At 43.6% G+C, this 14,852-nt stretch overlaps 1 protein-coding gene across 2 annotated transcripts; it reads left to right on the top strand.

Moving 5' to 3' along the window:
- The first annotated feature begins 9 nt into the window (after positions 1-9).
- On the top strand, positions 10-14,834 carry LOC306922711 (methionine aminopeptidase 2-like). 2 transcript variants are annotated; one of them, XM_079500502.1, is made up of 11 exons: positions 10-286; positions 1,262-1,375; positions 1,576-1,638; positions 2,069-2,171; positions 3,051-3,212; positions 3,696-3,877; positions 10,172-10,266; positions 10,663-10,759; positions 10,851-10,954; positions 13,294-13,409; positions 14,004-14,834. In XM_079500502.1, exons 1-11 carry the CDS (start codon positions 112-114, stop codon positions 14,254-14,256), a joined length of 1,464 nt encoding a protein of 487 aa, XP_079356628.1. In that variant the 5' UTR covers positions 10-111; the 3' UTR covers positions 14,257-14,834. The 2 variants fall into 2 exon arrangements, with proteins under 2 accessions (XP_079356628.1, XP_079356627.1); XM_079500501.1 differs by having other exon boundaries at positions 1,247-1,375.
- Positions 14,835-14,852: the final 18 nt, after the last annotated feature.

Here is a 14,852-nt window from a genome sequence, read left to right as displayed (position 1 = left end):
AGATTAATTCGCACATTATTGGCTCAGCAGCATCATGAGCCTTCCAGTTCCAGCAGCAGCACATCACTTTCAGTTTCAGCTCTGACCACTGGAGGCTCCCAGCAGCTTATTATGCGTCACTTCATCTCTCAGTCGCTGATCATGGCGGAGCCTCGGACGGAACATGAAGCGGAGCCTGAAGTTCTCAACGGGGACGACTTGAACGATGAGAAAGAAGACGCCGACGCCTCGGAGTCAGGGAAGAGGAGGAGAAGGAAAAAGAAGAGGAACAAGAATACCGCATTAGGTGAGATGCATCACTTTGTATATAGCTTGAAAATCACAGAGGGAAAAAATAGCGCAACATTGGTCCCCGTCCTGTGCCAAGCAATGGAACAAGAGCATCCTCTATGCGGGACAGGAGACTTTCCAACCTGTCAGAGGGGGCTACTATAGCCTACTATCCCATGCAACGCTGTCTGGCTCAAACCTGAAAGTGATGGGTCCTGCTGAGAGGGGCCAAGACAAAACTGTTCATCTAGAACTGGGATAGCTATTTGCTCAATGCAACAATAATGCTGTAATTGGATCAACATATTAAAACAACTCAAATATATTTTATTCGAGAGTTGAACATGTTCTATATACATTCATTTAGAGTTTAGACCATGTGCCATATCTGTAAAAGACATTTTGAGATTTTGGTGCAATCTGATGACAACCATTGGCATAGTATGCAAAATGAATACTAATTGCAGCCTATACCCATGCAGGCATTATGGTAAATCGTGAAATTCTGAGTTGCTGAACGTAACCCAACTGTGTGTCAACTGTTGGCCACGAAGCGCGCTCTCTGTCATAATGCTGCATGGCATGGTACATATGCCCTTGGGGATATTGATTGCCAAGGTATAGAAACAAATTATGCATGGACTCTGCCAAGTTCTGATCACAGTGAATGCACTTGCTTGAAAAGACTCAGAATGAAGGAACCAATATTACTCACATACTGTGTGTTTGCGTGTGAGTTTTTTGTTTGATTGTTTAATTGTTTCTTTGTTTGTGTGAGCGCACGCCACGCATGCAATGTGTGTGCATTGGGCTGTTGTGTGTGAGGTATACATGTGTGTGCGTGCATGCATGTTGCATCTGCGTTCACATCCATGCATGCGCGTGTGCGCACATGTGTACGCACTGTGTGTGTGTGTGTGTGTGTGTGTGTGTGTGTGTGTGTGTGTGTGTGTGTGTGTGTGTGTGTGTGCGTAAGTGTGTGACTTTGCAGCAGGGACAAATGAGGCTGAGGGGAACGGAGACAGCGGAGGTGTTGGTGATGTGATGAAACTGTTGGAGCAGCAAGCTTTGGAGGACAAGGAGAAAGAGGAGGATGGAGATGAAGGTAATTCTTCTAGATTTCCTGATCTTCCACCATTTCCACAATTCCACCGGAGGATTAAGTTCCCTCAAAGCATACAGGCCACATTTTGGCCAGTTTCCAGTGCAGTGTGGTTCTCTATGGTCTGCTGCCATTCCTGTCAATGTTGGTCAGAATGGTCACCCTCAAAAAGTTGCAGCGAAACAAGTGACGTTTTTCAACAGACGGAGACGAAGGGGAGAACTCTGCGGGGAAAAAGAAGAAGAAGAAGAAGAAAAAGAAACGCCGTAAGTTCTGCTGCATCACCGTCTTTCTCCTCTGCCAAATGAGAGAATGTGTTCCTGTTCATTTCTCTCTTCCTTTCTTTAGATAAGAGAAGCAATGTTGCAGTGTTACTGCTATCAATTCTCTTCCAGTTCATTCAGTACAAAAGTCTTATGCACTCAGAGACGTTCACTCAGAGTTCATTCAGTTCCCAATATAAAACGGTCACATAATAACTTGTCGACATTTCCACAGCGCAGCTTTTCCAATGTATTGTTGATAATAAAATACACCACATGACTGAACTGAGAGTGACCCTGTGTTTTTGCGATGCACTGTGTAACTAACTTCCCTGCCGTGCATGCTGATATCAAACGTCCATGTGTTGAATAATACTGTACAAAGGCTAACTACTGTACTGTTTCCTTCTGTTCTTTTTTCTAACTGGGGCAGTGAAGGGACAGACTGACCCTCCCTCAGTTCCTATTTGTGATCTCTATCCCAACGGAGACTTTCCAAAGGGAGAGGAGTGTGAATATCCCCCATCAAAAGACGGGTATGCAATGCATGTGACCTCAGCACTGTCCCTCACTCTCGCCATTACAACATGTACAGCATGAGATGTTCTTCAGCTCATATGTAGGTCTCTGTGTGGTCTCCTCCACATCGTATATACTGCGCCACTGAGTGCGCTCGCTCTTCACATCTTCGTTTCTCAGACGCAGCATTTTCATTGGTTGTGTGACGTGATTTTTCCTCGGTGTGCAACAGCATACTTTGACAGTATACCTCTGTGTAATGTGCCTAGCCGTGCACGGATACCATACCCTCATTACGGGACATTTGCATAATGAGAAAATAAACTTCACACCTCCTCTCACACCTGCCCAGTGGTGGAAGGTAACTAAGTATATGTACTCAAGTACTGTACTTCACTACAATTCTGAGGTATTTTCGTTACTGTACTTGACCGTTTCTGATTTTCAATAGTTTTACTTCTACTCCACTACATCTCAGAGGCAAATATATTGTACTTTTTACTCCACTACAACTATTTGAAAACTTAAATAAATTAGGCCTACTATATTTTGGTTATTATTACAAAACATACATTAAGTTTCCACTTCAGCCCTATATACAGTATACTTTGCCTATTTGAAAAGGGCTGAGCTTGTAGATCTGCTATTTTCAAAATACATTTTTGTATACATTTGAAAACGTGTGAACTGGGACATTTTGCATAATGAATACTTTTTCTTTTGGTACTTAAAAGTATATTTTGATGGCAATACTCTTTGCACTCAAGTACATTTTTCATACTGGACTTTTTTAGTGCTAAGTACAGAGTATTTCCACATTGCGACATAGATATTTTTACTTAAGTAAAAATATGCGAGTACTTCTTCCATCACTGCGTACTGTGTCCCCCCGCCAGGCGCAGCGCAGCATGGCGGACCACCAGCGATGAGAAGCGTGTTCTGAACGAGGCCAACGAGGAGATGTGGAGTGACTTCCGGCAGGCTGCCGAGGCTCACCGGCAGGTCCGCACCTACGTCAGGAGCTGGATCAAACCCGGCATGACCATGATCGACATCTGGTGAGAGAGAGAGACGCAGTGTTGATTTGGAATTTGGACCGCAAATTTAGATTTTAGATTTTAGTCATATATAGTCTTTTGAATAAAATCCTGTTTAGTTTTTGTCACATTGTAGTCATCTGAAATGTTTTCGTTTAGTTTTAGTCGACTAAATATCATGAGATTTTAGTCAAAACATTTATTTTTTTCCAGCCCTCCAGCGTCGTAATGCCTGATTTTGTTTGGTTGCATGCTGAAAATAGTATATTATTACCTCTATTGAGGTTTCTGCGGTTCAGTGACCTGGCTAGTTTTGTTCATTTTCTTCTCTACACAGCAAAATCCAGAGTGTTCATTTAATAATGAAAGTGTAGGTTTCAGGAGTTAAACGAACACTCCAGATTTGATGGTGTACTGTGTGCTTTATGTATTGTGTGCCGTGATGATTGTTCCATTGTCCTTGTCATGGCTTTGTCCCTTTGTGCTGCTATCTTTGTGCGGCAGTGAGAAGCTAGAGGATTGCTCCAGGAGGTTAATCAAAGAGGACGGGCTAAATGCCGGCCTGGCCTTCCCAACTGGCTGCTCCATCAACCACTGCGCCGCTCATTACACCCCCAACGCTGGTGACCCCACTGTGCTGCGCTACGATGATGTCACGAAGATCGACTTTGGAACGCACATCAATGGTAAGGACCAAAGACATGTACAGGGTCCGATAATATTTGCCCCCTGATATTATCACCCAATATTCACGTAAAAGTCACACCTGTGTGAAGTGAGGGGTGCTCTTATCATCATACGTACATCATCTCATTCCGGCCAATCACAATTTGCGCCCTCACACTTTTGCCAAAGCTAGAGCCCCTCAAAATGGTATATCGGAAAATATCAGTATTGGTTTTTGAGGGGCTAGCGCCCTCCTATGCCCAGCTTTGTGTATTTGTGTGAATAATAGCGACGATTTGATTGGCTGATCACCCTATAGCGATGATTTGATTGGCTGAGCAAAGTACGTAGAACGGAAAAGTGTGGACCAATCATACCTTCACTTCATGCTTTTTGAGGGGTGCAACCACTCCTATAGACAGCTTTGTTTGTCCCTGGGTCTGTCCCTGGCTGGCTGGCTGGGTCTGTTTGGTTGGTTTTCACCACCAAGTGTCACTGTTGCGCAGCCTAATACACACACACACACACACATATTGCGTGTATCGCCGGAACCGGGCCGGCACCCTGGGCGCGTTCCTGTGGGTCTGGAACTTCCGGGGACCCCCCGGGGACCCCCACATGGAGTTGCTCCACTCACTTCACACGGGTGTGATTTTTTTATTTCAACGATTAGTTAGACTGCTGCAGGCTTCAGCATTTCAGAATCTTTATATTTGGAAAGCCTTTATGAATGCATCCACAATAAAATCAGGCATAATGTGTTTATTCCATGACAGGAGATATGGGAATAGTTTGGGTGAAAAAGGCACAGGGGGATTTTCTGAGCTTTTCTGAGCCTTTATTTAAATAGATATAATAGTCGAGACTGAAGAGAGAGGAAACACACAGAGAGAGAGTAGAGGGGTGACATACAGCAAATGGCCCGGCCCCCATGGGACTCGCTGTCAGCCAGGTATTAGAGCCAATGTGGTACGCAGTACGCACTTGGCTAGTGGGTCGCCCCATCATAGATGTCTACTAAAGCAATAAGCCTAGCCTCAAGAGGCCTTGCTGTGGACTTCAGAACTCTAAGAAACATAGTGAGTCACAAAGTCAAGTGGCTGCCTTCTAAAACGGATAACAAATATTGCAACATGAACATCACAGAATCAGCTGTATTGTCACGTGATGAACAAAGCTGATAATGAACCTGGTGGTGCTGTTCTTGATACTGTGGTAGTCCCCCTGGCCCGGCCGTGGTCGTTGTAGAGGGGTTGAACAGTTTGTGACTTGGGTGGTGCTTGTTGTTGCGTTGCACGTTGCCACGTTGCCGGATCTGAAACCAGCGTCCCGTTCATGTAGTTGTACCCATATGATTTGGGATAGAACCAAACTGTCTTTTCTTAAAACTATGTCGTCTATGCGAGTATGAGAGCTCGTTGACATTATTCCCAGCGGCCTTGTTAAACATCCCCCAGTCAGTCTGGTGAAAACAGGATTCTACCAGTCAGCCTGGGCACACTTTAGATTCCATGCGCGGACAGAAGAAGCTGTGTTTTGCGTCATTTCCGTTTTTTTTAGACAGCTGGTGGATGGAAAAGAAGCTCCACCCACACGGCAGGTTGCCGCTGGGGCAAGCTTTTCCGGGAATCTGGCCCGACGTGGCAACCTGCCGTGTGGGTGGAGCTTCTTTTCCATCCACCAGCTGTCTAAAAACCCGGAAAAGACGGCGGGAGTCAGCTTCCTTTGGCCGCGTATGGAATCTTAGATGTGCCCATACCCATAGCGTCCTCAGAACAGGTTTGGACCTCCTCCTTTCTGCCTGGAGGCAGACATCCCAATTAAAACGGTTTTAATATAAATGTAATTGCGAGAATTAAAAGTAGTTCTACAAGAAAGTAGCGACTGCCTGCATAAACAAGGAAGTTCCTGTGCAAATGCATGGAAGGTACCGAACAGTACTGGCTTGTTTTAAAGGGATTTTTTTGTAAAATCGTGCACAAACAAAATTACCAATGGTAAAGTCACTTTTTTTAGCATCCATTCTTTATCTGATAAAAATGTTACGCACACACACATTGCACTCTGAAGCTTATTTTTCTACTATAGACAAAGAGACAATTGGTGCTCAACGGAGACATATAAGTCAATAATGGTAAAATAGTATTATATTTACCCATATGCTGATCCGCTTCCTTTTCATTTATTTTTTCACAGAAATTGATTTCTCAGGTGTTTTATTTTCTGCTGTGTTTCTCAGTGAGGCATGTTGTTTTCAAATGGCTATAACTGGAGAACGCAAGCTCGAAACGGAATATTTCTTTCCCTGTGAAATGAGTTACGAAAAAAAGCTAAGCGCAGCATGTCTTGCAAAGGTAAGATAAAGTAAGAAAAAGCCTGGCAAGGCTCCCCTTGCCAGGCTTTGGGTGAAATGACCACCCAATTCCACTATTGATAATGAACAGCAGCTGGCACACACACACACACACACACACACACACACACACACACACACACACACACACACACACACACACACACACACACACACACACACACACACATACACACACACACACACACACACACACACACACACACACGCACTTGAATATTTGAGTGAGTGAGTGAGTTCGGACATAAAACATATACTCGCTAGTCTTACGCCTGAACTCTGTGTGATGCCTGTAATTACTTTTAATACACACAATATACCTTCTAGTGTTCAACACAAGGACATTTATTAATTTCACGGATGCATAATTTAATCTAATGTAAAGTGTGAATTGAGTATTGACTACCCTGAAAAGCCCTCAATAAATAAAATATTATTATATTTAAGCATTAAGCATTAAGCATTTAAACATAATTGAATGAAATTATGTATTCTGCTGTTTCCTCCTGGCACAAAATGAATAGGACTGGAATATCCTCAAAGTCCATAGACTTGGCTGGCATATGACGTAATCTTCAAAAGCCATGCATTGGAGAAAATCACACCTGTGTGAAGTGAGGGGCGCCAATATATTAAAGTCTAACTCATGTTTTATTTTTTTGAGTGGTGCAAACCACTCCAACAACCAGCTTTGTCTGTATCTATGTTTGTGTACCTGTGTACGTGTCCGTGCACAGGTGAGCATGGTTACCATGGTCACTGACATTACGTCAGACCACAGCTGATCAGGCTATATAAGACCTTGCACCACTCAGTTCACACAGGTGTGATTTTTTTTTGTTTTGAGTGGTGCAAACCACTCCAACAACCAGCTTTGTCTGTATCTATGTGTCTATGTGTCTATGTATGTGTGTACCTGTACCTGGGACCCAAAAGAATGAGCATGGTTACTATGGTCACTGACATTACGTCAGGGCACAGCTGATCAGGCTATATAAGACCTTGCACCACTCAGTTCACACAGGTGTGATGTTTTTTTTTTTTTGTGGCTTTTGCCTTTATTTTATATTTTTGAGTGGTGTAAACCGAGACTCCTACAACTGGCTTTGTTAGTTTACGTGTCTGTCTGTCTGTCTGTCTGTCTGTCTGTTCGTACCAAAACATGAGCATGGTTGCTATGGTCACCCAGTTCACACGGGTGTGATTTCATTACGTCAGACATTACGTCAGACCACAGCTGATCAGTCTATATAAGACCTTACACCACTCAGTTCACACGGGTGTGATTTTTTATGGACAGACAGTAGGCTGACAGGAAATGGGGAGAGAGATGGGGGGAAGACATGCAGTAAAGGCCATCAGGATTGGGAGTCGAACACGCGGCACACTGCCAGACTGGATTACCAGCCAAGGTGCCTGGACCACTGAGCCATGGCCCAGGCCCTAACTCATGTTGATTAGGTGATGTAATGGTGATGTAAAACAAGTGGTGCCAACAAACATTAAACACCATTAACAATAAAGAGACAACATGACGTAATGAGGCACATTATGACGTACACTTTCCCTTCATTGTCAATGGACGATAAAACCTTTCTCAGTTTACCACAATTCAAAACAAGTAACTCTGTCATTTCTCGACCGTTTCGGATGCGGGGCGGCTCGCCGGAACCGGCCCGCCACCCTGGGCACTTTCCTGTGGGTCTGGAAGTTCCCCACACTGAGGGGCGAGCGTACCTGTTGCCCAATATAGACTATAGAACTTTAACCTTTTTATATACAAAAAGATTACGCTTTTCTATACTGACGCATCCAAGACAGGATTTTGAGACGGTTTTAGCGTTGTCCCAGCGGTGTGATATGTCCTGTTGCACGTTGACGCACGTCGTCCCTAGTGATTCAGCGCATGGAATTCAATGGCCCAAACCACACCAAAGGGTCACCATGCAACTACTTGCAACCGTTTGGACCCAAGGAGTTGCATTGCGACCCTTTGATGTGGTTAGGGCTTAACCAGTATCTTCACAGCTCACTAGAGAACTTTGATCTCCATTAAACCACATACAGCTATTTGTTTTGTGGGGCTAAAAACACAAGGAAATGCATCATGGAACAAAGAATATAATCATACAAATAGAATAAACATGAATATATAATGTAAAAGAAAATCTGATTATTTTCGATAGGAGAGACGTTAGATCAAATGTAGTGTCGTTTCAGTCATTGTCAAAAGGTTATTGCAGAAATCTCAATCTTAACATTATAAATAGCTCCTATAAATGTACAGCCCCGTTTTTATGGTCATTGTCACCTTAAATGGCTGCTGAAGAAGACTCGCTTTTGGCGTTTTATGCTTTATCTCCAGATAGGTCAGTCTGTGTACAGTAGAGAGACAGAAAACCAAGGGCAGCGAAGACAGAAACGCTGACGAAGGCCAGAAGAGCTGAAACACATTTGTTCCTGTGATTGCTGCTGCTGTGATGCATCAAAAATAAGCTTTGAAACTTATATCGGGATGCGATTGTTCCTATTTTTCATCAGAGATAGGGATCTGAACCTGCCTCCAGCTTGCACTCACAAGGAACACGTACATGGCTGCCGACGTGCATCAACTGACTGAGCAAGCCACCTCCCCTCAGACTGTAAAACAGTAGTTCTCAAAGTGGGACTCAGGGACCCTCAGGTGTTCTTGAGGGAATCCAGGAGAAACCTTTTTTTTTCTTCTTCGAAAATAGCTAAAACTAGAAAAAGTGCCCTTCTGGGCACGGGTCTCCACCAGGAGGACAGGACTGTGTGAGATGTTTGGCAAAATGTTTAGGAGTAATATAAACATTTGTTTTTTGCAACAATTTTCTTCATTTTGTTGAGGAAATGCAGAGCCAGATCACTCATAGCATCGTTCCAAAAATGTGTTTTGCAAAAATCAACCTGTTGGTCGCGCTATAACAGGCCAATGTGAAAAGGGTGGGATATATTCCTCAGCCTAGTAAGAAAATGTGTGAAAGATTTCACGTAAATTGCATGCTGCGTTCATGATTTGAGGCTTTTGTTGAAAACGGGGCAATCTTGCAAACTGTGAAAGCCAATTATAGCCAATTAGGATGGAATATGAAATATCGGACAGATCCGACTTGAGCACATGACCATAGAGATACTGTGTAACGATTTGTGAGATTTTTGGACAGAATCTGGAGGAGTAATATCAAAAAATGTGTTTTACAAAAGTCGGCCTCCTGGTGGCGCTATAAAAGGCAGATGCGGAAAATGCAGGTCAGAGGTTTGTCCTTTGGCCTCTAGGGAGTGTGCATGCAACGTTTCACGCAGATCGGTGCAGTTTTAGGTAAAAAATGTGAAAAGCTGCCTCATGGTGGCGCTATAACAGGCCGTTCTGGAAAATGTGGGGCAGAGGTTCATCGTTGGCATCCAGGGAGTGTGTGTGCAAAGTTTGGCATCGACCGGGTTAACGGTGCCGGAGATTAGCTGGTAACGGACGGACGGAAGGACGGACGGACGGACGGACGGACACACGGACGGAGTGCAAAACATACTCTCTCCCCATGCCTTCGGCCTGGTGGAGACAATAACAGACGTTATTGACATGCCCAAAATGTGGATACCAAGTTGAAAGTGGTAAACTTCACTGTTATTTCACCTGCTTCAGTCCAAAATTCCTAACTTAGAATAATTTCACTCTCTCAACCTGTCCTACAGTATATATAATTTTCTGTACTGAATTCAGTAATACATCTAATCTACAACAACAAGTTCTCTTATCGGGGACCCTGGCACAAAATAATGTTCACATTTTCAAATGAGAGGCTCCGTAGCCTAATATGTAACAATTTGGGGGTCCTTTATATAAAAAATGTTTGAGACTCACTGCTATAAATGAATTACCCCACAACAGCTTTCGACATAATGACTGTGCTTGATCTTCCAGGCAGAATAATAGACTGTGCCTTCACCGTCACTTTCAATCCAAAGTATGACAGGCTGCTGGAGGCCGTGCGAGATGCTACTAACACTGGCATCAAGGTAAGGCACTTCTTTAACCAATTTTGACCTGAGATCAGATTCTAAAAATGTCTTCTACATCCTGACAGTTTTCTGAAAAAGCTATGTTTCTGTCAGTCGTTCTTCGAATTGTCAAAAATAGCAGACCTACAAGCTCGTAGCGCGCCACTCGGTGGCGCGCTATGAGCTTGTAGATCTGCTATTTTTCAATGCTATTTCAATGCTATTTTTCAATAGCTAAAGCATAACATAATGCTAACACCAAAAGGGGTTCCCGCCCAAAATGGGTTAAGACCCGCCTGCCTGTTAGCATGATTAAATTATAGGCATCACAAATGGTCCTGCCGGGGATTACTCTGGCTGGTGAAGAATAATGCTATGTATCCATGTAAGTGTAAACACCTCTTCTGTCCTCAGTGTGCAGGGATTGATGTGCGCCTCTGTGACGTCGGCGAGACCATTCAGGAGGTCATGGAGTCGTACGAAGTGGAGATTGACGGTAAAACATATCAAGGTGAAGACGGAGTCATTTATCTCTCTTTCGTCATGTGCACGTTAGACGGCATCTCGTATTTATCAAACTTTCCACTCGTTCCTTTCTACAGTGAAACCGATTAGGAATCTCAATGGCCACTCTATTGGACAGTACAGGATACACTCAGGCAAAACAGTTCCTATTGTCAAAGGTGGGGAAGCCACCAGGATGGAGGTTTGTATGCTCTCATGTCCATATCTTAAACGTTATCTTTTAACGAGGCTTATATTAGTCAAATGCATTGGGATGGTTCTTTGAAAATTTGCTGAGCCTTGGGATTCTGCTAATGGATTCTGCAACAGAGAATGAGGCCATGGTCTCGGTTGATCTTTTTACCGCTGCGGTCTGACCTTGAATAGAAATAATCCCGTTTTAAATGTTAAGTGTAATCCGAAGAACTTGTGGCTGGTTAGGGTTACGGTCAGGCGTGGACAAGTGATTCCAATTTACTGCTGTGGCAGCTCCTTAGTCGTCGCACTTTAATTACAGCCTTCATGAAGTCACTAGATACCATGACGTATAGCAACACTTGTTGAATTTCCAGGCCCTAAAGTAATTGCACCGTAAAAGCATTGCATCGTGGGCATTCCTGGGCCCTGTATTTCAGGAAGGAGAAACCCCATACATGGCTTGTTGCATTCTGCACAAAATGTCAAAATACATATCACTGAGGTGACGCACGCACGCACGCACGCACGCACACACACACGCACGCACACACGCACGCACGCACACACGCACACACACACACACACACACACACACACACACACACACACACACACACACACACACACACACACACACACACACACAACCACACACACACACACACACACACACACACACACACACACACACACACACACAGCTTAGCCCCTCTCGGGACCCCCTCGGTTAAGCTCTTTTCATCGCTTCCCCGTAGGGTCCCTGATCAGTTCGTAAGCACTCAATAGGACGCAGCTGTACAACTACATACGCTCCGTTCGCGCCGCTCTGCGCTCCGCTTGAGTGGTGGTGAGATGTTTCAAGACGTGCAGCTAGCCAGTCTCGGTGCGGGAGGCGGTACGATGGGAAGTCAATAAGGAAGTCAAGGAAGTGAGAATTTCAGAGCAGCCAAAACGTCCAACAAAGATTAAAAATACTTAACGGCATCTGCGCTTAATGCGTTTTCTCCCACGTTTCCGTTGCCTCCTATAGCCGTTTTATGCATCTTTGAAACATCTCACCACCACTCAAGTGGAGCGCAGAGCGGCACGAACGGAGCGTATGTACAGCTGCGTCGTATTGAGTGCTTACGAACTGATCAGGGACCCTACGGGGAAGCGATGAAAAGAGCTTAACCGAGGGGGTTCCGAGAGGGGCTAACACACAGCTGTACACAGCCGCTATTTGGACAGAACTGAGAATTTTAATTGTCAAGCTGCTGAGTCAAGCTTTTTGGAGAAAAGGAGAGTGGGGGATGGTGATGGTGATGTTGGGGGCTTTGCTGATGTGGCAACTTTGTGTATGTTGATATTTCTGTTGGGAGTGTGTTGGTGTAACGGAGCCATTACTGTCTGTGTGATGATGCGAGAGTGGCAGCTGGGGCGTGCCACAAGGCTGCTAGCACTTTGACTGATTGTCAGCGCAGCAAGAGAGGGTGTTGCAGTGTTATCAGCATACCACAGAGACCCCCACCTACAGCCACGTGCTGATAGAGATGCAGAAACACTGGTGAACACCGGCAACTTAATTCACATAACAGACTGCACTCCTCTCTTTAATACAATGCACAGCAGCATGTCGACTACTGACATCTTGAGTTATTGAATCCATTTTCTCAGAGTTCTTCCTGGAAAAAGATTTGCTCGTGGTCTTATTAGAGTTATTTTTCTTTTTTCAATTACCTCTTCATTATGCCCGTTGTGTGATTACCTTTCTATAATGGTGTGTGGACACAGCTTGCATTAAATATGGCTTGTGGAAGAAAATAGGGCTTCTAGGCTTAATCATTAATCAGGGAATCCATTAAATGCTAATGTAAGGCCTACGTATAGTCCTTTTGACAAAATGTATTTTCTTTCAAAAGAAAAATGTGTAAAAAAAAACTCTCCATTAGGGACACATAGTGCTTGTTTCATCCCAGTTCCCACTCTTTATTGCAAGATCACAAGATCAACGCTTCGATCCCTTCAGGATTAAATCTTATCCTATGATACTATTTTGATCCTGATGAAGATACTTTGTTGATTTAAACATTAGTCTTGTAATCTTGCAATAAACTGTGCTCTGATTGAATGAATTGTATTCAGTGAATTCAGTCCATGATTTAAAAAAGAAAAGTGCATCGTGCTTAATTTATTGCGTGGTACGGCGGAGTTGCATGCGGAAAATAGCAGATCTACAGTACAAGCTCAGCTCTTGTAGATCTCCTATTTCCTATTTTAGGTACAACCAAGTATAAATGGGGCTTTAACCCTGATTTCAGAGTTTGATTGCCAAAGGTGAGTGTGTTCTTTCCTGCCCTGCAGGAAGGTGAGGCGTACGCCATCGAGACGTTTGGCAGTACAGGGAGAGGGGCCGTCTATGACGACATGGAGTGTTCGCATTACATGAAAAACTTCAATGTGGGACACGTGCCAATAAGGTACGGAACTGCTGCCTTCCTTTGTCTCGTATCGATGCCGATATTTGAAGCATCTTATTGATTTAGAAAATGTATTTTTAGGTTGACGTGCTCGTCGCATTCTTGTTTGTACTTGTAATTGCGAACGCAGTGAGCACTAACTATGAGACCTAGCAGAACATGTCTGTCTGTCTGTGTGTGTGTGTGTGTGTGTGTGTGTGTGTGTCACGCTGTAACACCACCCGCCCGCTACCAGAGGGCGCAGCTGTACACACACACACACACACACACACACACACACACACACACACACACACACACACACACAAAACTTAACTTAAAAAAAAAACGTAAAAAGAAAAAACTTTAAAAAAAAACTTAACTAAAACAAAAAACTTTTAAAAAAACCTTAAAAAAGTACATAATTTATTCTTCCTGCGTTTGCGCGTCTTACTTGTTGTAAATTGTACTTCAATAGCAAACCTTGCTAGTGAGTGCAGATCATTTTATTGAGAGCATAACGTAATGTAGTGCTAGCTTAAGTCCATAAATAAGCAATCTACATTTTGATTAGGTCTCATTTGTCCTCCTTGTCTTCCTCCCGTGGCACTGCAGGCTTCCCAGGGCTAAACATCTGCTGAACGTGATCAATGAGAACTTTGGGACGTTGGCGTTCTGTCGCCGCTGGTTGGACCGCCTGGGTGAGAGCAAGTACCTGATGGCGCTTAAGAACCTGTGTGACCTTGGCATCATAGACCCATATCCACCGCTCTGCGACACCAAGGGCAGCTACACCGCGCAGTATGAGCACACCATTTTACTCAGGCCCACCTGCAAAGAAGTGGTGAGCCGTGGAGACGATTATTAAAGTTTCCTTTATATACTGTGTGGCACAATGGCGTCGCTCGCTGAAAAAGAACAGATTTCCGGAAAGCGACACTGCCGCTACTACGGAGTATGAAGTAGGCTTAAGCATGCACTTAAGAGTCAGGATAATGACATCTCAGAGACAAGAAAAAACCTCTTCAGACTGATAACAACTTATGCAATATTTTGACCTAAATTTCCATGGCTTGAAACCCATCTTTAGATAATTATTTTAGCAAGAGCAAGAGACTGGTGTCATGGCAATAGCTTACTCATGTTTTGTTTTATTTTATTTATTTTTCTCCTCAAAGGATAAAGCCAATAGAATAAGGGCATATCGTATAATCTAGACATATTGTTTTTCTGCTATACTGCTTTTAGAAATTATGACGACAAACAATATGCAAAGGATTTATGCAAAAAAAGGTTTTGGTGAATACATCACCAAATAATGCTATGCTTCAATGCCTTGTTAACAATAACAACAATATCTGCTATGAAAGTATTTATATTTCTATATTTATTTGCTCTATTTTATTTTGAGGCAGTTTTATAAGAAATAAATTGTTATAAATCTTCCATCCATTGTCGTGTCCA

Source organism: Electrona antarctica, assembly GCF_951216825.1.
Source record: "Electrona antarctica genome assembly, chromosome: 5".
NCBI classification, from domain to species: Eukaryota; Metazoa; Chordata; class Actinopteri; order Myctophiformes; family Myctophidae; genus Electrona; species Electrona antarctica.
Note: the sequence above shows the minus strand (reverse complement) of the source record. Positions and strands in the feature narration are given on the sequence as shown.

Coding starts and splice junctions, on each gene's coding strand:
- LOC306922711 (XM_079500501.1), top strand. CDS start 112: ATGCGTCACTTCATCTCTCAGTCGCTGATCATGGCGGAGCCTCGGACG. Junction 1,376..1,575: donor AGAGGAGGATGGAGATGAAG/GTAATTCTTCTA, acceptor GTTTTTCAACAG/ACGGAGACGAAGGGGAGAAC. Junction 10,955..13,293: donor GGGAAGCCACCAGGATGGAG/GTTTGTATGCTC, acceptor CCTGCCCTGCAG/GAAGGTGAGGCGTACGCCAT.